A 24,603-nucleotide genomic window follows, 5' to 3' on the forward strand; every position below is an offset into this window, starting at 1 on the left:
AAGCCCACAATGCTTCTTTTGCCACAGGCTCTGTCATAAAGCTGAAGTGTGTTCACAAAAGCTGGACCACAGTGATACTTTCAGTGGTACAGTAGCACATTATAATGGTGATACTGCTCAAGGCGTTTTTTCCACTGTAAGTTCTGTTTTGGTGGTTCTTTTTATTATCTTATTTCATTACATTGTACAGGGATATAACTTGCATGTAAAGACAACTTGTATTATTAGATTGTGGGTGACTATTTTTGAGCTTAGGTTTCCTATGACTTTTGCATCTTAATTTGATTTGTATTTTGGGGGGGGGGGGGGGGGCAAAAGTATGTGTGTTCAGGGAGTTCCTTTTGTAACTTTTTGCTGGTTTGCTTATTGAATATGGATACACATAACCATCCCATGAGTAACACATGGTGCAACAAGTTAGAAAGCAATATCAAACAAAGAGGGGTTTTAGTTTCTCTGCTAAAGATAATAGAGAACATGATCCTGAGTTTGTCCTAGGTTACATAAAAAAGTGATAATTTTGCCAGGCCAGGTTTTAGCAATGCTGCCACAATTCTAAATTTGGAAAGTGTGCAACTGGCTTTCCACACCAAGCCTGAGGATCAAAATGCAGGACAGGATTCCAGTGTAGGGGTGAAGTCACAGCTGAGTCTGCAATTAGTCTTGTTGCCACTAATTAATTAATTATGGCAGAGCTAATGCAAGTTTTGATGAAGAAATATGAAGAATACAATGAAATATTATCTGCAGACATTGCAAGATTCAGACAAGGACACAAAAATATCACAAGATTTAGGGGAAAAAAATTAATGAAGAGCTATATGATCTTGCTCTGAAAACATGAACCAAGGTTGTAGCTGAACTTGAGGGTAAATTTGAGCTAGTGGAGCAGAGCCTCTGCATCATAGAAGTGGAGCAGATGCACATTAGTGAAGAGATTAAGATATGAGAGGCATGGCTTGTTGGGAATTTCCATGCATTAGAAGAGCAGTACCAGCACAAGCAAGTCGAGTTGTTCATTGTCAAAAAGTTGGGGCACAGTGTCCCAAGCCCATTAAGGGCCATGTAGCAGAGAGTATCCAGGTGCATCACATACTTCAATAGGAGATTGAGCGTATAAAGCTAACTAGTCTTGATGAGACTCAGCAACATAAGGATGAGGTCATTGAGCTGGCAGAAAAAGTAGGGAGCTTTCCTGTCACCGAAAGAAGTGACAAGATGACAATAATCACTGTCATTGATATCAAAGAGGTGTGGTCTCTGTTGAAATTTCAGATGGGACAAATGAGTAAGCAAGAGCCACAGAGATATTACATGTTGTTGTTGTTGTTGTGGTTTTCAGTCCTGAGACTGGTTTGATGCAGCTCTCCATGCTACTCTATCCTGTGCAAGCTTTTTCATCTCCCAGTACCTACTGCAGCCTACATCCTTCTGAATCTGCTTAGTGTATTCATCTCTTGGTCTCCCTCTATGATTTTTACCCTCCATGCTGCCCTCCAATACTAAATTGGTGATCCCTCAATGTCTCAGAACATGTTCTACCAACCGATCCCTTCTTCTAGTCAAGTTGTGCCAGAAGCTCCTCTTCTCCCCAATTCTGTTCAATACCTCCTTGTTAGTTATGTGATCCACCCATATAATCTTCAGCATTCTTCTGTAGCACCACATTTCAAAAGCTTCTATTCTCTTCTTGTCTAAACTTTTTAACACCCACATTTCACTTCCATACATGGCTACACTCCAGACAAATACTTTCAGAAACGACTTCCTGACATTTAAATCAATACTTGATGTTAACAAATTTTTCTTCTTCAGAAACGCTTTCTTTGCCATTGCCAGTCTACATTTTATATCCTCTCTACTTTGACCATCATCAGTTATTTTGCTCCCCAAATAGCAAAACTCATTTACTATTTTAAGTGTCTCATTTCCTAATCTAATTGCCTCAGCACCACCCAACTTAATTCGACTACATTCTGTTGTCCTCATTTTGCTTTTGTTGATGTTCATCTTATACCCTCCTTTCAAGACACTGTCCATTCCATTCAACTGCTCTTCCAAGTCCTTTGCTGTCTCTGACAGAATTACAATATCATGGGTGAACCTCAAAGTTTTTATTTCTTCTCCATGGATGTTAATACCTGCAGGACCTCCTTTCCTCCATTTACAGTCAGGAATCTATCACTGCAGTTTGTCAGTTTTATTACTGTTCATCCTGAATATTGTTTTTTTTAGTGAATCATGTTTCTATCAACGTTTTGTTCATGTTCTGAACTTTGGGTCAGTACAGAGAGGATATTCATGTTGTTATAGTGCTTCATTTATAAATTTGTGCACAGTTGTGCTATGAATGTTCATTAAAGAAATTTTTTGTGAGAAGGAATGCTCTGAAGACAAACTTTTGGTAGGTATTTCTGTAACATTGTCTGTGTTCTTGTTTTAGTGATGCCATATGTTGTACTCCATGATTAGGGGCCAATTTTTATTTGCTTTATTTATGGTTCCTTTTTTCTCTCTTTTCCCACATTTAATAATGTGCTTTATTCTTAGTTATTAATGTGCTTGTGTATTTTGTCTTATGGTTTAAGGTTTATTATACTTATATTTTATAAATCTCTTTTGCTGTGGCACTTAAGCTTACATCCCAGGGATGTAGTCTTTCATCCCTGCTGTTAGTCTATATATCAAAGAAGCATTGATGGAAATAAAACAAAGGTTCAAGAGTGAAATTAAAATTCAAGTTGAAAGCATATAAATGATAAGATTCACTGATGACATTGATACCCTCAGTCTAAGTGAAGAACAACCGTGGGATCTGCTGAATGGAATGAACAGTCTAATGTGTACAGAATACAGATTGAGAGAAAATCCAAGTCAGATGAAATTAATGAAAAGTAGCAGAAATTAGAACAGTGAGAAACTTAACATCAGGATTGGTGATTACCTAGTAGATGAAGTTTAGGAATACTACTACCTAGGCAGCAAAATAACCCACAATGGATGGAGCAAGTAGGACATAAAAAGCAGACTAGCACAGGCTAAAAGGGCATTCCTTGCCAAGAGAAGTCTGCTAGTATCAAACATAGGCCTTAATTTGAGGAATAAATTTCTGAGAGTGTACGTTTGGAACTCAGCATTGTATGGACTATGGCAAAACTGGAACAGAAGAGAATAGAAGCATTTGAGATGTGGTGCTACAGAAGAACGTTGAAAATTAGGTTGAATTATAAGGTATGCAATGAGGATATTCTCTGCAGATTCAGTGAGGAAAGGAATGTATGTAAAAGACTAACAATGAGAAGGGACAGAATGGCAGGACTCCTGTTAACACATCATGGAATAACTTCCATGGTACTAGAGGCAGCTGTAGAGGGTAAATATTGTAGAGGAAGACAGAGATTGGAATACATCCAGCAAATAACTGAGAATGTAGATCACAAGTGCTACTCTGAGATGAAGAGGCTGACACAGGAGAGGAATTTGTGGCAGGCCACATCAAACCACATGGAAGAAGACTGATGACCCAAAAAAAACTATTATCCACTGTTTCCCATGTAATCTACACCTCTGTTTTATATTGCTTCTATCTTACATTTCTGCATTCTATACTTTCCCTCCTCTCTTGCATGAAAGCGTGAGTGAATGCGTGTGTCTACTCAGTATTTCCCAGGTGTTAGTAGGTATTGTGTTTTGTCTGCTGGGTGACAGTATGACCAACATTGAGTAGCCTCACCAAGGCGAAGAGGTTTTTTGTCTCTGCATAACTCATTTGACTGTTGTTTGGTTGGTGGTGGAAGGAACACCTTGAGTCACTTCTATTTATCTGGGTGATTTGTTGGTCAGTGAGCATGTATGGGCACTCTGCTGGTGGGATTTGGTGAATGAACTTCATCAATTAAGCATGAGATTGCATGTTAGAATCATGATGAGGTTGTGTAAGTCGTCAGCCTAACTGAAATATTTAATCAATTTCTTTTGCAGGTTTATTTCATGACTTATTTGGAGGTAGGATTTTCATGTTTTTATTTTTTTATTTTTTTATTCAGGGACTTGCTTTGTTCCACTGTAGCTTTGGTATGTGGAAGTGTGACCTACCTTGAGATACTTAGTTTATGTTTGAAAATGAAAAGAGAAAGTACAGTGCCAAAATTACCACATATAAACCATACAATTCTATCCCAACAATTGATACAGAAATTTCAAACCTAATAAAGAAACTAAAAGTCAGAAAGTCATCTGGCTTAAATGGTGTTACATGATACCTCATAAAGGAATGCAGGGAAGCTATATCGTGCTACTAGTACCTGTAAGTGTGAGTACACCAAGTGTAGTGTCACCATGCATGTGTACTTAAATCAACTGTCAACTGTATCAGCACAGGCCAGCCACCAGAGGCCATCTGTAGGAAGTCTGCACAATGCATGGTCTCTGCCACACCATCTACTGGTAACTCACACCAGCACAGAGCAGGGCAGACTCACCCTCACTATGTTATTTTAGATTGTACTGCTCACGTCAGTTGTTCTGTGTGTTGCTTATGTTGCAATGTCTATATGATTCTTTAGTCTTGTTATGTGTGGAGTCATGAGAGGCTTATTTCCTTTAGTGTCCAGAGGCTTATGAATAAATCCATATGTGTTTGTTGGATCAGTTTTATGTAGGCCTATTAGTTGGTTACTACATGACTGGCAATTAGTTTGGAAGGGCTTCCTTGTGTGCTGTCTTTAATTGCAGTTTCATCTGTTTTAGTCATTTTGGATGCTGTGCTACCTGCCCTTACTGAACAGCTTACTTCAGCAGTGACCACATTGTCAGCTTCCACTGTCTATCCACCCACTTTTCCTCCATATGATGATTCAGCTGAGGATTGGGAAGCTTATAAAAAAGACTCAGATTGCATTTTCTGGCTTTCAATGTGACACACTTGTATTTGAGCAAAGCCTTATTCCTCTCATGGATTCCACCCAAGGAGTATCAATTATTGTGTCACCTTGATCCTTTACAAGAACCAGCAGTTCTTACTTTTGGTCGCGTGTGCAGTTTATTGTCCAACTACCATCACAAAGGAATGTCTGTCATAGCAGCATGAGTTGAATTCTACTGATGCCACAAGAAACCAAACCAGTCATACAAGACCTGGGCAGCCGAACTTTATGGCCTTTGCTGTAAGTGTCATTTCATTGCTTATGTCCATAATGATTCTTATGCAGATTCTATGGTGTGCAGCACAATTATATGTTTAGCTCTGGACAAAGAAGTGCACCAGAAAGCTTTACTCTGTGAAAACCCCCCATTGGTAGGAGTTTTGCAAATAGAACAGTCTTTTGAAATTTCTCATGCAGAGGATGACCAGACTGAAGTGTGGGGCAATGTGGCAGTAGTACCACAAGATGTGCCCATTAGGATGACAGGTAACTTGCACAAGGAAGCAGCAGTGTTGGTGGTAAACATGTGGGCCCAGCACTGAGCCAACTAAGACCAACCCAATCAACCACGATTGCCACAGCACCAGTGTCAGTGTTCTCTGTTTCAATCTTGTCCTTTCAGTTTTGTTCAGCATAAACATTTAGCATGCCATAAGTTCTGGGCTACTTGTAATGCTTGCCAGAAGAATGACCATATTGTATCCACATATTGTTTGCAGAAGGACATAGATGTAAAATGTGCAACTCCAATGATTGTGACTTCTCCCAAGTTCTTTATTGAGTTCAGTGTTTTTCACCAAGTGCTCCAGCTACAGGTGCTGCAGTGAAATTATTTCATTCTCAAACCTACATCATTTTACGCTTGCCACCATTGACACAGGTCATGTGCAAGTTGGTCAGTTTAAAAAATAGAACATTGCACTGTTGGGACAATTTACAGCATCTGCTCCTTACAAGTCAGTGGTTCAATCCATTACATATTTGATGGTTGTTGATGCCGATGTTGAGAACTTGCTTGGGATGGATGTGTTTCAGGCATTTGAATTTACTGTCACCAATGCAGTTCACCTTATGCCCATTCAGGTACCATATTCTCAACTGGAGACACTGTGTGAGGAGTTTTTGGACTTGTTTTTGGATGTTGTAGGGTGTGCTACGAATTTTTCTGCTCATGTTGTTTTTGTGGTCTTCAGTCCATAGAATGGTTTGATGCAGCTCTCCATGCTACTCTATCCTGTGCAAGCCTCTTCATCTCCAAGTAACTATTGCAACCTACATCCTTCTGAATCTGCACAGTGTATTCATCTCTTGGTCTCCCTCTATGGTTTATACTCATATTTCCTTTAAATTCAAAGCATGGCCTTATTTTTGTTTTGTGTTTCCTATTCTTGTCACCCTGATAGATTGAGTGAAAACTGAATTGATTAGACTTTAATCTCTAGGGGTGGTGCAACCTGTTATGGCTAGTAAATGGTCATCTTCGCTAGTTGTAGTTCAGAAGCTGTCAGGGAAACTTTGCCTCTATGGTGACTGCAGTACTAATGTCAGTCATGGATATGTATTGTCTCCCACACCTGGAGGAACTGTTGGCAGAAATATCAGGTGGCCAGTATTTCTCTAAAACTGATATGTCTGAAGCATATCTGCAGGTTCCTGTGGATGAAGAGTCTCAGCAAGTTCTGGTTTGAATACACATTTTGGTCTCTAAAAATATTTGCACCTTCCTTTTGGTGTGGCTAGTGCCCCTGCTATTTTCCAAAGATTTTTAGAGCAACTTACTATGCCTGTCCTGGATTGCATTAATTATCTGGATAATATTGTTGTCATGGGCTCCTCCACAGCCAGTCGCTTACCAAGTTCGGGCGCTTTGTTTTCTATCTTACAGTCTGCAGTCTTACAGTGTAACCTTGCAAAATGTAAGTTTTTTCAACCTTCTATTGTTTACTTGAAGTTTGCAATCTTGCAGAATGGGATTCAGCCTCTACCAGACCACATCTCCCCTCATCCATGAAGGGGCTTCAGGTCTTCGTAGGGAAGATAGCTTACTACTGTAAATTCCTGCTGAGGGTGGATACATTGATCCACCTGTTGTATGCCATGTTATGCAAGAATGTACCTTTTCACTGGAGCCCAGATTGTGAATATGCTTTTCAAGTGCTGAAATCCATACTACTCTTTCCCTCTTTTTTTAACTACGTAGTTTTGGTGACTGGCACCACACAATAAGGTCTTGGGGTGGTCCTTGTGCACTGATATGCCAAAGCTCTGAACAACCTGTTGGTCTACACTCTCCAGAAATTACACGCTTCTTTTTTTTTTTGGGGGGGGGGGGGGGGGCCTCCAAGTTTGACTTTATTACTGATCAGGAACCCTTGGTTTCCTTGTTTAACCCTCACACTTCCTTGCCTGAAAAGGGAGCATACCACCTCCAGTGCTGGGCACTTTTCTTGTCTTGCTACAATTATGAAATCTATTTTTGATGTATATCTAAACATGCCAATGTGGGCACCTTGTCCCGCCTTCCCATGGGTCCTGATCCTGACTTTGATAATGAACAATTGCTTTGCTTCCATCTAGATACTGAAATGCAGGCCACAGTCAAGGGTTTCCCACTTGTGAGCTTGCACATAGCAGCTATCGTTGCCGCCAACGCGGTTCTCCGCCAGGTGGATCGGTTTGTTCAACAAGGCTGGTTAGATAAACCTTAGATCAAGCTTTGGACCATCACCACAATTATTTTTACTTACAGTATTGCCTCTCCGTTTTTGACAGTGTTTTGCCATTGTCTGTGGAGGACCTGTCTCCCAGAGCAGCCTCTCCACCAGAGCCATTGCAGAATTTCACACACTAAACTGATAGCTAGGAGACTTGCCTTTTGGCCAGGGATTGATGGTGAAATCATCCATTTTGTTGGAGTTTGTGAGCAGTGTGCCTGACAACAGACAGCTCCCAGAGCATCTCTGGCCCCCTGGTCCACTGTGGGAATGCATTAATGTGGACTGTGTGGCTCATTTCTTGAATTCCTATTGGCTCTTGGTTGTGGATGCATTTTCCTGGTTTCCTTATGTTCTACAGTGTGCATTGACACTGGTTGAGGTCACAATTTCTATTGGCAACTCACATCTATGTACACATGGAGCACTGCTGACTCACTCTCACTATGTTCTTTTAGTTTGTACTGCTCACATCAATTGTTCTGTGTATCACTTACATTGTACCTTCTGTACGATTCTTTTGTCTTGTTATGTGTGGAATCATGAGAGGATTATTTCTGTTATTGTTCAGAGGTTTATGAATAACGCCATATTTGTGTTACTTGTATCAGTTTTGTGTATTACTTGATTACTACAGGAAAAGTCTACTGAAACCCTTAAAATGTGCTGAATGCTGCTATAGGGGAAGGTACATTTCCAGATTCACTAAAAACAAGTAAAATAAAGCCAGTATTTAAGAAAGGAAACAGAGGTGAATTACAGAACTACAGGCCAATATCATTCATCTCAATTTTTCTAAAATATGTTGCTGTTGTGGTCTTCAGTCCAGAGACTGGTTTGATGCAGCTCTCCATGCTACTCTATCCTGTGCAAGCTTCTTCATTTTCCAGTACCTGTTGCAACCTACATCCTTCTGAATCTGTTTAGTGTATTCATCTCTTGGTCTCCCTCTATGATTTTTACCCTCCATGCTGCTCCTAATACTAAATTGGTGATCCCTTGATGACTCAGAATTGTCCAACCAACTGATCCCTTCTTCTAGTCAAGGTATGCCACAAATTTCTCTTCTCCCCAATTCTATTCAATATGTCCTAATTAGTTATGTGATCTACACATCTAATCTTCAGCATTCTTCTGTAGCACCACATTTCGAAAGCTTCTATTCTCTTTTTGTCCACATTTCACTTCCATACATGGCTACACTCCATACAAATACTTTCAGAAAGGACTTCCTCACACTTACATTGATACTCAATGTCAACAAATTTCTCTTGTTCAGAAACGGTTTCCTTGCCATTGCCAGTCTACATTTTATATCCTCTCTACTTTGACCATCATCAGTTATTTTGCTCCCCAAATAGCAAAACTCCTTTACTACTTTAAGCATCTCATTTCTTACCTAATTCCCTCAGCACCACCCAACTTAATTCGACTACATTCCGTTATCCTCGTTTTGCTTTTGTTGATGTTCATCTTATATCCTTTCAAGACACTGTCCATTCCATTCAGCTGCTCTTACAGGTCCTTTACTGTCTCTGATAGAATTACAATGTCATTGGCAAACTTCAAAGTTTTAATTTCTTCTCCATGGATTTTAATTCCTACTCCAAATTTTTCTTTTGTTTCCTTTACTGTTTGCTCAATATAGAGATTGAATAATATCACAGATAGGCTACAACCCTGTCTCACTCCCTTACCAACCCCTGCTTCCCTTTCATGCCCTTTGACTCTTATAACTGCCATCTGGTTTCTGTAAAATTTGTAAATAGCCTTTTGCGCCCTGTATTTTACCCCTGCCATCTTAAGAATTTGAAAGAGAGTATTCCAGTCAATATTGTCAAAAGCTTTCTCTAAGTCTACAAATGCTAGAAACGTAGGTTTGCCTTTCATTAATCTATTTTCTAAGATAAGTCGTGGGGTCAGTATTGCCTCACGTGTTCCAACATTCCTACGAAATCGAAACTGATCTTCCCCGAGGTTGGCTTCTAACAGTTTTTCCATTCGTCTGTAAAGAATTCGTGTTAGTATTTTGCTTATTAAACTGATAGTTTAGTAATTTTCACATCTGTCAACCCCTGCTATCTTTGGGATTGGAATTATTATATTCTTCTTGAAGTCTGAGGGTATTTCACATGTCTCATACATCTTGCTCACCAGATGGTAGAATTTTGTGAGGGCTGGCTCTCCCAAGGCTATTAGTAGTTCTAATGGAATGTTGTCTCCTCCCGGGGCCTTGTTTCGACTTAGGTCTTTCAGTGCTGTGTCAAACTCTTCATGCAGTACCATATCTCCCATTTCATCTTTATCTACCTCCTCTTCCATTTCTACAATATTGTCCTCAAGAATATCGCCTTTGTATAGACCCTCTATATACTCCTTCTACCTCTCTGCTTTCCCTTCTTTGCTTAGAACTGGGTTTCCATCTGAGCTCTTGGTATTCATGCAAGTGGTTCTCCTTTCTCCAAAGGTCTCTTTAATTTTCCTGTAGGCAGTATCTATCTTACCCCTAGTGAGAGAAGCCTCTACATCCTTACATTTGTCCTCTAGCCATCCCTGCTTAGCCATTTTGCACTTCCTGTCAATCTCATTTTTGAGATGTTTGTATTCCTTTTTGCTTGCTTCATTTACTTCATGTTCGTATTTTCTCCTTTCATCAATTAAATTCAGTATCTCTTCTGTTACCCAAGGATTTCTATTAGCCCTTGCCTTTTTACCTATTTGATCCTCTGCTGCCTTCACTATTTCATCTCTCAAAGCTACCCATTCTTCTTCTGCTGTATTTCTTTCCCCCATTCTTTTCAGTCATTCCCTAATGCTCTCCCTGAAACTCTCTACAACCCTGGATCTGTCAGTTTATCCAGGTCTCATCTCTTTAAATTCCCAACTTTTTGCAGTTTCTTTAGTTTTAATCTACAGTTTATAACCAATAGATTGTGGTCAGAGTCCACATCTGCCCCTGGAAATGACTTACAATTTAAAACCGGGTTCTAAATCACTGTCTTACCATTACATAATCTATCTGAAACCTGTCAATATCTCCAGGCTTCTTCCATGTATACAACCTTCTTTTATGATTCTTGAACCAAGTGTTAGCTATGATTAAGTTATGGTGGTGGTGGTGGTGGTTGTTGGGATGTTTAAGGGGGACGAAACAGCGAAGGTCATCAGTCCCCCTAAGTTAAGATCTATGCAAAATTCTACTAGGTGGCTTCCTCTTTCATTCCTTACCCCCATTCCATATTCACCTACTATGTTTCCTTCTCTTCCTTTTCTTACTGTCGAATTCCAGTCACCCATGACTAATAAATTTTCATCTCCCTTCACTATTTGAATAATTTCTATCTCATCATACATTTCATCAATCTCTTCGTCGTCAGCAGAGCTAGTTGGCATATAAACTTGTACTACTATGGTATGTGTGGGCTTCATATGTATCTTGGCCACAATAATGCATTCACCATGCTTTTTGTAGTAGCTTACTTGCATTCCTATTTTTTTTATTCATTATTAAACCAACACCTGCATTACCCCTATTTGATGTTGTATTTATAACCCTGTATTCACCTGACCAGAAGTCTTGTTCCTCCTGTCACTGAACTTCAATAATTCCAACTTTGACCATCATCAGTTATTTTGCTCCCCAAATAGCAAAACTCATTTACTATTTTAAGTGTCTCATTTCCTAATCTAATTGCCTCAGCACCACCCAACTTAATTCGACTACATTCTGTTGTCCTCATTTTGCTTTTGTTGATGTTCATCTTATACCCTCCTTTCAAGACACTGTCCATTCCATTCAACTGCTCTTCCAAGTCCTTTGCTGTCTCTGACAGAATTACAATATCATGGGTGAACCTCAAAGTTTTTATTTCTTCTCCATGGATGTTAATACCTGCAGGACCTCCTTTCCTCCATTTACAGTCAGGAATCTATCACTGCAGTTTGTCAGTTTTATTACTGTTCATCCTGAATATTGTTTTTTTTAGTGAATCATGTTTCTATCAACGTTTTGTTCATGTTCTGAACTTTGGGTCAGTACAGAGAGGATATTCATGTTGTTATAGTGCTTCATTTATAAATTTGTGCACAGTTGTGCTATGAATGTTCATTAAAGAAATTTTTTGTGAGAAGGAATGCTCTGAAGACAAACTTTTGGTAGGTATTTCTGTAACATTGTCTGTGTTCTTGTTTTAGTGATGCCATATGTTGTACTCCATGATTAGGGGCCAATTTTTATTTGCTTTATTTATGGTTCCTTTTTTCTCTCTTTTCCCACATTTAATAATGTGCTTTATTCTTAGTTATTAATGTGCTTGTGTATTTTGTCTTATGGTTTAAGGTTTATTATACTTATATTTTATAAATCTCTTTTGCTGTGGCACTTAAGCTTACATCCCAGGGATGTAGTCTTTCATCCCTGCTGTTAGTCTATATATCAAAGAAGCATTGATGGAAATAAAACAAAGGTTCAAGAGTGAAATTAAAATTCAAGTTGAAAGCATATAAATGATAAGATTCACTGATGACATTGATACCCTCAGTCTAAGTGAAGAACAACCGTGGGATCTGCTGAATGGAATGAACAGTCTAATGTGTACAGAATACAGATTGAGAGAAAATCCAAGTCAGATGAAATTAATGAAAAGTAGCAGAAATTAGAACAGTGAGAAACTTAACATCAGGATTGGTGATTACCTAGTAGATGAAGTTTAGGAATACTACTACCTAGGCAGCAAAATAACCCACAATGGATGGAGCAAGTAGGACATAAAAAGCAGACTAGCACAGGCTAAAAGGGCATTCCTTGCCAAGAGAAGTCTGCTAGTATCAAACATAGGCCTTAATTTGAGGAATAAATTTCTGAGAGTGTACGTTTGGAACTCAGCATTGTATGGACTATGGCAAAACTGGAACAGAAGAGAATAGAAGCATTTGAGATGTGGTGCTACAGAAGAACGTTGAAAATTAGGTTGAATTATAAGGTATGCAATGAGGATATTCTCTGCAGATTCAGTGAGGAAAGGAATGTATGTAAAAGACTAACAATGAGAAGGGACAGAATGGCAGGACTCCTGTTAACACATCATGGAATAACTTCCATGGTACTAGAGGCAGCTGTAGAGGGTAAATATTGTAGAGGAAGACAGAGATTGGAATACATCCAGCAAATAACTGAGAATGTAGATCACAAGTGCTACTCTGAGATGAAGAGGCTGACACAGGAGAGGAATTTGTGGCAGGCCACATCAAACCACATGGAAGAAGACTGATGACCCAAAAAAAACTATTATCCACTGTTTCCCATGTAATCTACACCTCTGTTTTATATTGCTTCTATCTTACATTTCTGCATTCTATACTTTCCCTCCTCTCTTGCATGAAAGCGTGAGTGAATGCGTGTGTCTACTCAGTATTTCCCAGGTGTTAGTAGGTATTGTGTTTTGTCTGCTGGGTGACAGTATGACCAACATTGAGTAGCCTCACCAAGGCGAAGAGGTTTTTTGTCTCTGCATAACTCATTTGACTGTTGTTTGGTTGGTGGTGGAAGGAACACCTTGAGTCACTTCTATTTATCTGGGTGATTTGTTGGTCAGTGAGCATGTATGGGCACTCTGCTGGTGGGATTTGGTGAATGAACTTCATCAATTAAGCATGAGATTGCATGTTAGAATCATGATGAGGTTGTGTAAGTCGTCAGCCTAACTGAAATATTTAATCAATTTCTTTTGCAGGTTTATTTCATGACTTATTTGGAGGTAGGATTTTCATGTTTTTATTTATTTATTTTTTTATTCAGGGACTTGCTTTGTTCCACTGTAGCTTTGGTATGTGGAAGTGTGACCTACCTTGAGATACTTAGTTTATGTTTGAAAATGAAAAGAGAAAGTACAGTGCCAAAATTACCACATATAAACCATACAATTCTATCCCAACAATTGATACAGAAATTTCAAACCTAATAAAGAAACTAAAAGTCAGAAAGTCATCTGGCTTAAATGGTGTTACATGATACCTCATAAAGGAATGCAGGGAAGCTATATCGTGCTACTAGTACCTGTAAGTGTGAGTACACCAAGTGTAGTGTCACCATGCATGTGTACTTAAATCAACTGTCAACTGTATCAGCACAGGCCAGCCACCAGAGGCCATCTGTAGGAAGTCTGCACAATGCATGGTCTCTGCCACACCATCTACTGGTAACTCACACCAGCACAGAGCAGGGCAGACTCACCCTCACTATGTTATTTTAGATTGTACTGCTCACGTCAGTTGTTCTGTGTGTTGCTTATGTTGCAATGTCTATATGATTCTTTAGTCTTGTTATGTGTGGAGTCATGAGAGGCTTATTTCCTTTAGTGTCCAGAGGCTTATGAATAAATCCATATGTGTTTGTTGGATCAGTTTTATGTAGGCCTATTAGTTGGTTACTACATGACTGGCAATTAGTTTGGAAGGGCTTCCTTGTGTGCTGTCTTTAATTGCAGTTTCATCTGTTTTAGTCATTTTGGATGCTGTGCTACCTGCCCTTACTGAACAGCTTACTTCAGCAGTGACCACATTGTCAGCTTCCACTGTCTATCCACCCACTTTTCCTCCATATGATGATTCAGCTGAGGATTGGGAAGCTTATAAAAAAGACTCAGATTGCATTTTCTGGCTTTCAATGTGACACACTTGTATTTGAGCAAAGCCTTATTCCTCTCATGGATTCCACCCAAGGAGTATCAATTATTGTGTCACCTTGATCCTTTACAAGAACCAGCAGTTCTTACTTTTGGTCGCGTGTGCAGTTTATTGTCCAACTACCATCACAAAGGAATGTCTGTCATAGCAGCATGAGTTGAATTCTACTGATGCCACAAGAAACCAAACCAGTCATACAAGACCTGGGCAGCCGAACTTTATGGCCTTTGCTGTAAGTGTCATTTCATTGCTTATGTCCATAATGATTCTTATGCAGATTCTATGGTGTGCAGCACAATTATATGTTTAGCTCTGGACAAAGAAGTGCACCAGAAAGCTTTACTCTGTGAAAACCCCCCATTGGTAGGAGTTTTGCAAATAGAACAGTCTTTTGAAATTTCTCATGCAGAGGATGACCAGACTGAAGTGTGGGGCAATGTGGCAGTAGTACCACAAGATGTGCCCATTAGGATGACAGGTAACTTGCACAAGGAAGCAGCAGTGTTGGTGGTAAACATGTGGGCCCAGCACTGAGCCAACTAAGACCAACCCAATCAACCACGATTGCCACAGCACCAGTGTCAGTGTTCTCTGTTTCAATCTTGTCCTTTCAGTTTTGTTCAGCATAAACATTTAGCATGCCATAAGTTCTGGGCTACTTGTAATGCTTGCCAGAAGAATGACCATATTGTATCCACATATTGTTTGCAGAAGGACATAGATGTAAAATGTGCAACTCCAATGATTGTGACTTCTCCCAAGTTCTTTATTGAGTTCAGTGTTTTTCACCAAGTGCTCCAGCTACAGGTGCTGCAGTGAAATTATTTCATTCTCAAACCTACATCATTTTACGCTTGCCACCATTGACACAGGTCATGTGCAAGTTGGTCAGTTTAAAAAATAGAACATTGCACTGTTGGGACAATTTACAGCATCTGCTCCTTACAAGTCAGTGGTTCAATCCATTACATATTTGATGGTTGTTGATGCCGATGTTGAGAACTTGCTTGGGATGGATGTGTTTCAGGCATTTGAATTTACTGTCACCAATGCAGTTCACCTTATGCCCATTCAGGTACCATATTCTCAACTGGAGACACTGTGTGAGGAGTTTTTGGACTTGTTTTTGGATGTTGTAGGGTGTGCTACGAATTTTTCTGCTCATGTTGTTTTTGTGGTCTTCAGTCCATAGAATGGTTTGATGCAGCTCTCCATGCTACTCTATCCTGTGCAAGCCTCTTCATCTCCAAGTAACTATTGCAACCTACATCCTTCTGAATCTGCATAGTGTATTCATCTCTTGGTCTCCCTCTATGGTTTATACTCATATTTCCTTTAAATTCAAAGCATGGCCTTATTTTTGTTTTGTGTTTCCTATTCTTGTCACCCTGATAGATTGAGTGAAAACTGAATTGATTAGACTTTAATCTCTAGGGGTGGTGCAACCTGTTATGGCTAGTAAATGGTCATCTTCGCTAGTTGTAGTTCAGAAGCTGTCAGGGAAACTTTGCCTCTATGGTGACTGCAGTACTAATGTCAGTCATGGATATGTATTGTCTCCCACACCTGGAGGAACTGTTGGCAGAAATATCAGGTGGCCAGTATTTCTCTAAAACTGATATGTCTGAAGCATATCTGCAGGTTCCTGTGGATGAAGAGTCTCAGCAAGTTCTGGTTTGAATACACATTTTGGTCTCTAAAAATATTTGCACCTTCCTTTTGGTGTGGCTAGTGCCCCTGCTATTTTCCAAAGATTTTTAGAGCAACTTACTATGCCTGTCCTGGATTGCATTAATTATCTGGATAATATTGTTGTCATGGGCTCCTCCACAGCCAGTCGCTTACCAAGTTCGGGCGCTTTGTTTTCTATCTTACAGTCTGCAGTCTTACAGTGTAACCTTGCAAAATGTAAGTTTTTTCAACCTTCTATTGTTTACTTGAAGTTTGCAATCTTGCAGAATGGGATTCAGCCTCTACCAGACCACATCTCCCCTCATCCATGAAGGGGCTTCAGGTCTTCGTAGGGAAGATAGCTTACTACTGTAAATTCCTGCTGAGGGTGGATACATTGATCCACCTGTTGTATGCCATGTTATGCAAGAATGTACCTTTTCACTGGAGCCCAGATTGTGAATATGCTTTTCAAGTGCTGAAATCCATACTACTCTTTCCCTCTTTTTTTAACTACGTAGTTTTGGTGACTGGCACCACACAATAAGGTCTTGGGGTGGTCCTTGTGCACTGATATGCCAAAGCTCTGAACAACCTGTTGGTCTACACTCTCCAGAAATTACACGCTTCTTTTTTTTTTTGGGGGGGGGGGGGGGGCCTCCAAGTTTGACTTTATTACTGATCAGGAACCCTTGGTTTCCTTGTTTAACCCTCACACTTCCTTGCCTGAAAAGGGAGCATACCACCTCCAGTGCTGGGCACTTTTCTTGTCTTGCTACAATTATGAAATCTATTTTTGATGTATATCTAAACATGCCAATGTGGGCACCTTGTCCCGCCTTCCCATGGGTCCTGATCCTGACTTTGATAATGAACAATTGCTTTGCTTCCATCTAGATACTGAAATGCAGGCCACAGTCAAGGGTTTCCCACTTGTGAGCTTGCACATAGCAGCTATCGTTGCCGCCAACGCGGTTCTCCGCCAGGTGGATCGGTTTGTTCAACAAGGCTGGTTAGATAAACCTTAGATCAAGCTTTGGACCATCACCACAATTATTTTTACTTACAGTATTGCCTCTCCGTTTTTGACAGTGTTTTGCCATTGTCTGTGGAGGACCTGTCTCCCAGAGCAGCCTCTCCACCAGAGCCATTGCAGAATTTCACACACTAAACTGATAGCTAGGAGACTTGCCTTTTGGCCAGGGATTGATGGTGAAATCATCCATTTTGTTGGAGTTTGTGAGCAGTGTGCCTGACAACAGACAGCTCCCAGAGCATCTCTGGCCCCCTGGTCCACTGTGGGAATGCATTAATGTGGACTGTGTGGCTCATTTCTTGAATTCCTATTGGCTCTTGGTTGTGGATGCATTTTCCTGGTTTCCTTACGTTCTACAGTGTGCATTGACACTGGTTGAGGTCACAATTTCTATTGGCAACTCACATCTATGTACACATGGAGCACTGCTGACTCACTCTCACTATGTTCTTTTAGTTTGTACTGCTCACATCAATTGTTCTGTGTATCACTTACATTGTACCTTCTGTACGATTCTTTTGTCTTGTTATGTGTGGAATCATGAGAGGATTATTTCTGTTATTGTTCAGAGGTTTATGAATAACGCCATATTTGTGTTACTTGTATCAGTTTTGTGTATTACTTGATTACTACAGGAAAAGTCTACTGAAACCCTTAAAATGTGCTGAATGCTGCTATAGGGGAAGGTACATTTCCAGATTCACTAAAAACAAGTAAAATAAAGCCAGTATTTAAGAAAGGAAACAGAGGTGAATTACAGAACTACAGGCCAATATCATTCATCTCAATTTTTCTAAAATATGTTGCTGTTGTGGTCTTCAGTCCAGAGACTGGTTTGATGCAGCTCTCCATGCTACTCTATCCTGTGCAAGCTTCTTCATTTTCCAGTACCTGTTGCAACCTACATCCTTCTGAATCTGTTTAGTGTATTCATCTCTTGGTCTCCCTCTATGATTTTTACCCTCCATGCTGCTCCTAATACTAAATTGGTGATCCCTTGATGACTCAGAATTGTCCAACCAACTGATCCCTTCTTCTAGTCAAGGTATGCCACAAATTTCTCTTCTCCCCAATTCTATTCAATATGTCCTAATTAGTTATGTGATCTACACATCTAATCTTCAGCATTCTTCTGTAGCACCACATTTCGAAAGCTTCTATTCTCTTTTTGTCCACATTTCACTTCCATACATGGCTACACTCCATACAAATACTTTCAGAAAGGACTTCCTCACACTTACATTGATACTCAATGTCAACAAATTTCTCTTGTTCAGAAACGGTTTCCTTGCCATTGCCAGTCTACATTTTATATCCTCTCTACTTTGACCATCATCAGTTATTTTGCTCCCCAAATAGCAAAACTCCTTTACTACTTTAAGCATCTCATTTCTTACCTAATTCCCTCAGCACCACCCAACTTAATTCGACTACATTCCGTTATCCTCGTTTTGCTTTTGTTGATGTTCATCTTATATCCTTTCAAGACACTGTCCATTCCATTCAGCTGCTCTTACAGGTCCTTTACTGTCTCTGATAGAATTACAATGTCATTGGCAAACTTCAAAGTTTTAATTTCTTCTCCATGGATTTTAATTCCTACTCCAAATTTTTCTTTTGTTTCCTTTACTGTTTGCTCAATATAGAGATTGAATAATATCACAGATAGGCTACAACCCTGTCTCACTCCCTTACCAACCCCTGCTTCCCTTTCATGCCCTTTGACTCTTATAACTGCCATCTGGTTTCTGTAAAATTTGTAAATAGCCTTTTGCGCCCTGTATTTTACCCCTGCCATCTTAAGAATTTGAAAGAGAGTATTCCAGTCAATATTGTCAAAAGCTTTCTCTAAGTCTACAAATGCTAGAAACGTAGGTTTGCCTTTCATTAATCTATTTTCTAAGATAAGTCGTGGGGTCAGTATTGCCTCACGTGTTCCAACATTCCTACGAAATCGAAACTGATCTTCCCCGAGGTTGGCTTCTAACAGTTTTTCCATTCGTCTGTAAAGAATTCGTGTTAGTATTTTGCTTATTAAACTGATAGTTTAGTAATTTTCACATCTGTCAACCCCTGCTATCTTTGGGATTGGAATTATTATATTCTTCTTGAAGTCTGAGGGTATTTCACATGTCTCATACATCTTGCTCACCAGATGGTAGAATTTTGTGAGGGCTGGCTCTCCCAAGGCTATTAGTAGTTCTAATGGAATGTTGTCTCCTCCCGGGGCCTTGTTTCGACTTAGGTCTTTCAGTGCTGTGTCAAACTCTTCATGCAGTACCATATCTCCCATTTCATCTTTATCTACCTCCTCTTCCATTTCTACAATATTGTCCTCAAGAATATCGCCTTTGTATAGACCCTCTATATACTCCTTCTACCTCTCTGCTTTCCCTTCTTTGCTTAGAACTGGGTTTCCATCTGAGCTCTTGGTATTCATGCAAGTGGTTCTCCTTTCTCCAAAGGTCTCTTTAATTTTCCTGTAGGCAGTATCTATCTTACCCCTAGTGAGAGAAGCCTCTACATCCTTACATTTGTCCTCTAGCCATCCCTGCTTAGCCATTTTGCACTTCCTGTCAATCTCATTTTTGAGATGTTTGTATTCCTTTTTGCTTGCTTCATTTACTTCACGTTCGTATTTTCTCCTTTCATCAATTAAATTCAGTATCTCTTCTGTTACCCAAGGATTTCTATTAGCCCTTGCCTTTTTACCTATTTGATCCTCTGCTGCCTTCACTATTTCATCTCTCAAAGCTACCCATTCTTCTTCTGCTGTATTTCTTTCCCCCATTCTTTTCAGTCATTCCCTAATGCTCTCCCTGAAACTCTCTACAACCCTGGATCTGTCAGTTTATCCAGGTCTCATCTCTTTAAATTCCCAACTTTTTGCAGTTTCTTTAGTTTTAATCTACAGTTTATAACCAATAGATTGTGGTCAGAGTCCACATCTGCCCCTGGAAATGACTTACAATTTAAAACCGGGTTCTAAATCACTGTCTTACCATTACATAATCTATCTGAAACCTGTCAATATCTCCAGGCTTCTTCCATGTATACAACCTTCTTTTATGATTCTTGAACCAAGTGTTAGCTATGATTAAGTTATGGTGGTGGTGGTGGTGGTTGTTGGGATGTTTAAGGGGGACGAAACAGCGAAGGTCATCAGTCCCCCTAAGTTATGATCTATGCAAAATTCTACTAGGTGGCTTCCTCTTTCATTCCTTACCCCCATTCCATATTCACCTACTATGTTTCCTTCTCTTCCTTTTCTTACTGTCGAATTCCAGTCACCCATGACTAATAAATTTTCATCTCCCTTCACTATTTGAATAATTTCTATCTCATCATACATTTCATCAATCTCTTCGTCGTCAGCAGAGCTAGTTGGCATATAAACTTGTACTACTATGGTATGTGTGGGCTTCATATGTATCTTGGCCACAATAATGCATTCACCATGCTTTTTGTAGTAGCTTACTTGCATTCCTATTTTTTTTATTCATTATTAAACCAACTCCTGCGTTACCCCTATTTGATGTTGTATTTATAACCCTGTATTCACCTGACCAGAAGTCTTGTTCCTCCTGTCACTGAACTTCAATAATTCCCACTATATCTAACTTTAACCTATCCATTTCCCTTTTTAAATTTTCTAACCTATCTGCCTGATTAAGGCATCTATTGAAATGATAGTTCAGAATAGAATTGTATGTTTATAAGCAAATTTAAAATAGTAAATTTCTTGCAACATGGTTTCAGAGAAGTAAAATCAATTGATAGGCAACAGAAGACTTGCAGGATCTTCAAGGACCTATCCGAAGCATGTGACGATAAATCATTTCAGGACAATGGAAGAACTCTATCAGTGTGGAAATCCACTGACATGCTATGATATTGACTATCATAGCATGTCAGTGGATTTCCACACTGATAGAGTTCTTCCATTGTCCTGAAATTGTACATTATGAATCAGAAACAGTGCACAGAAATCAGACATACTAGTGTGGAAACACAACTAATTACAGATCTGAATTAAAAACTGTCAGACATGGTGTACCACAAGGCTGTATGCTTGGGCCAGTACTGTTTATTCTCCATGTAGATGATTTCCCAGAATACACAAAAAATAAACTTACAAAATACTTAGTGCAGGGCACCCTTTTTATAAATCAATCTAAAACACTTTATCTCGTGCTCCAAACCAAAGTGAAATGTATGATATAAATATTAAATTAAATAGTGAGGCAGTTAGTAAAGTAGGTAGCACAAAATTTTTGGGAACTATAATAGATAAGCATCTGACATTGGGGGGGGGGGGGGGGGGGAGGGGGAGGGGCACATAGATATGCTGTGATAAAACATAAAGACTCAGATTTTCCTCATGCACAGACGAGCAAAAACTGTGCATGATAAAGTACTCAGGACAATGTACTATGGATTTAGTTACCACATCTGTCCTAATAATTTCACATATGATCAAGTGCACAATATTGTTACTTTAAAAGTATATTTAAAATTCAGAAAAGGACAGTAAGATGTGTAGCCAAAATACTACCCAGACAAATTTGTAGATAAGCCTTTGTATGTCATAAGATTGTGAGAGTGTACTCACTGTACATATCTCCAATATTTCTAAAATGCGGGTATACTTACAACATTGCTCCCAATAACACCACTGCAAACTTCCTCAGTCTCTATGTTGAGTGTGACACAGGCATCCACGACTAAAGCTTCTAATTCATCTTTTGATTTCCCATTCTTGTAATACTCCATAAATGCATTCACAATTACATCGCAGAGGACACAAGTGGTCAACTGGTCCTATAAATCAGAGTATAGAAAGAATAACATCAGTGCATTATTTATTGCAGCAATTATTAAGTTTGCTTCTACAACTACACTTTTATCAGTGGAAAATCACAACACACATTAATTTTTTGAAATTTATTACTGGACATCTTCTGCATCTCAAATATTTTCAAGATTATGTGATTGTTCATACTGTAAATACACTTTCCTGTTTTTTTTATTTATTTATTTATTTTTATTTTTTTATATCGAGTAAAATTATGTCCACTGTATTTATGCTTTGTGATAATTCATAATGCTGCAAGTGCTCTCACCCAACCCATATGATTCAGCTGACACCATATTGAAAACAGTGCCAATATTTAGTATTTGTGGCATGCTGTGTGAATGGTAACTCACAGTGCCATTGTGATATGCCATGAGCTGTTGTCAACTTACATGCGTGTGTGATTGTGGCTTAATTACATAACCAAACAACAGCACCCCAGGTGATATGAACAAATATTTCACAGGCCTATTTGGTAAATGCAATTCTGATGAATCAAATAATGGAAAACCAGGATGAAATGGAACAATATTATGAGAAGGAAATTAGCTACTCACCATATAGCTGAAATGCCGAGTTGCAGATAGGCACAACAAAAAGATTTTCATACTTAAAGCTTTCGGCCAATGGCCTTTGTCAACAACAGACACTTTTACACACACACACACACACACACACACACACACACACACACACACACACACACACACACAGACACACACACTGCGAGCAGCAGCACCCACCGGTGCATAATGGGAGTGGTGACTGGATAAGGGAAAGAAGGCGGCTTAAGGTTGGTTTAAGGTTGGGAGGGAGACAGATAGTGTGGTGGGGATGGCGGATAGTGAAGTGCTGCAGTGCTGCAGGTTGGGCAGCAGGTAGCGGAGAGGGGGAGGGGGGGGGCGGAAAAGGAGAGAAAAGAAATAAATAAAAATATAATAAAATAAAGCAAATAAAAGGGACTGGGTGTGATGGTGGAATGACATCTGTGCAGTGCAGGAATGAGAGCAGGGATGGGGCTGGATGGACAAGGACAGTGACTAACGTAGGTTGAGGCCAGGAGGGTTACAGGAACGTAGGATGTATTGCAGGGAAAGTTCCCACCTGCACAATTCAGAAAAGCTGGTGTTGGTGGGAAGGCACAGGCTGTGAAGCAGTCATTGAAATGAAGGGTATCACATTTGGCAGGGTGTTCTGCAACAGGCTGATCCACTTTCTTCCTGGCCAATGTTTGTCAGTGGCCATTCATGTGGACAGACAGCTTGTTAGTTGTCATGACTACATAGAATGCAGCACAGTGGCTGCAGCTCAGCTTGTAGACCAAATGACTGGTTTCACAGACATTCCACCACCACACCCAGTCTCTTCTATTTTATTATATTTTTATTTATTTCTTTTTCTCCTTTTCCGCTACTCCCCCTCCCTCCCCCCCTCCACTGCCTGCTGCCCAACCTGCAGCACTCCACTTCACTGCCCGCCATCCCCACCACATTATCTGTCCCCCTCCCCACCCCAAGCTGTCTCCTTTCCCCCAACCAGTCACCACTCCCATCATGAAACGGTTCTGCTGCGCGCAGTTGCGTGAGACCGCAGTTGAGTGTGATATTTGTGTTTGCGTGTGCGTGCGTGTGTGTGTGTGTGTGTGTGTGTGTGTGTGTGTGTGTGTGTGTTGTTGTTGACAAAGGCCATTGGCTGAAAGCTTTAAGTGTGAAAATCTTTTTGTTGTGCCTATCTGCGACTCACCATCTCCGCTATGTGGTTATTAGCTACTTTCCTTCACATAACACAATTCTGATCAATGATAGTTTGAATAGTAATAAGAAACAGAATTTGATTAACTGCATTTTTTTAATAATTTTGTTTAATTTTGTTTGGTGGTGTGCCATTTTTGAATTTAAATTGCTGTGCAAATCTTTGCTGTTATGGAACAAGTTTGTACATGTAAAATCAAACTATCTTTTATGTTCTATTGTTTGACTATCCATTTGGTGTGTTTCTAAGACTGATTCTTACACTTATATGGTGGAATCAAACATTAAACATTATGAAAAAAAGATGATGTGACTTACCAAATGAAAGTGCTGGCAGGTCGACAGACACACAAACTAACACAAACATACACACAAAATTCAAGCTTTCGCAACAAACTGTTGCCTCATCAGGAAAGAGGGAAGGAGAGGGAAAGACAAAAGGATGTGGGTTTTAAGGGAGAGGGTAAGGAGTCATTCCAGTCCCGGGAGCGGAAAGACTTACCTTATGGGGAAAAAAGGACGGGTATACACTCGCACACACACACATATCCATCCACACATATACAGACACAAGCAGACATGGTCTTTAAATATGTCTGCTTGTGTCTGTATGTGTGTGGATGGATATGTGTGTGTGTGCGAGTGTATACCCGTCCTTTTTTCCCCATAAGGTAAGTCTTTCCGCTCCCGGGACTGGAATGACTCCTTACCCTCTCCCTTAAAACCCACATCCTTTCGTCTTTCCCTCTCCTTCCCTCTTTCCTGATGAGGCAACAGTTTGTTGCGAAAGATTGAATTTTGTGTGTATGTTTGTGTTCGTTTGTGTGTCTGTCGACCTGCCAGCACTTTCATTTGGTAAGTCACATCATCTTTGTTTTTAGGTATATTTTTCCTTCATGGAATGTTTCCTTCTATTAAACATTATGAAATAGATTCAGTGTTGATACAGGTAGATGATGTAAAGGCG

The 24,603-nt window shown here is 39.8% G+C and overlaps 1 protein-coding gene across 4 annotated transcripts in view; it reads right to left on the bottom strand.

Annotated features, from left to right (window-relative positions):
- LOC126161620 (sphingomyelin phosphodiesterase-like) overlaps window positions 1-24,603 on the bottom strand; it is a 361,860-nt gene that overhangs the window by 264,764 nt on the left and 72,493 nt on the right. For all 4 annotated transcript variants that reach the window (XM_049917579.1, XM_049917578.1, XM_049917581.1 and 1 more), the window contains exon 3: window positions 21,684-21,851. In XM_049917579.1, the coding sequence (XP_049773536.1) occupies window positions 21,684-21,851 (168 nt within the window). The remainder of the gene's footprint in view (window positions 1-21,683; window positions 21,852-24,603) is intronic.

This window comes from Schistocerca cancellata, chromosome 2 (genome assembly GCF_023864275.1).
Source record: "Schistocerca cancellata isolate TAMUIC-IGC-003103 chromosome 2, iqSchCanc2.1, whole genome shotgun sequence".
Taxonomy (NCBI): domain Eukaryota; kingdom Metazoa; phylum Arthropoda; class Insecta; order Orthoptera; family Acrididae; genus Schistocerca; species Schistocerca cancellata.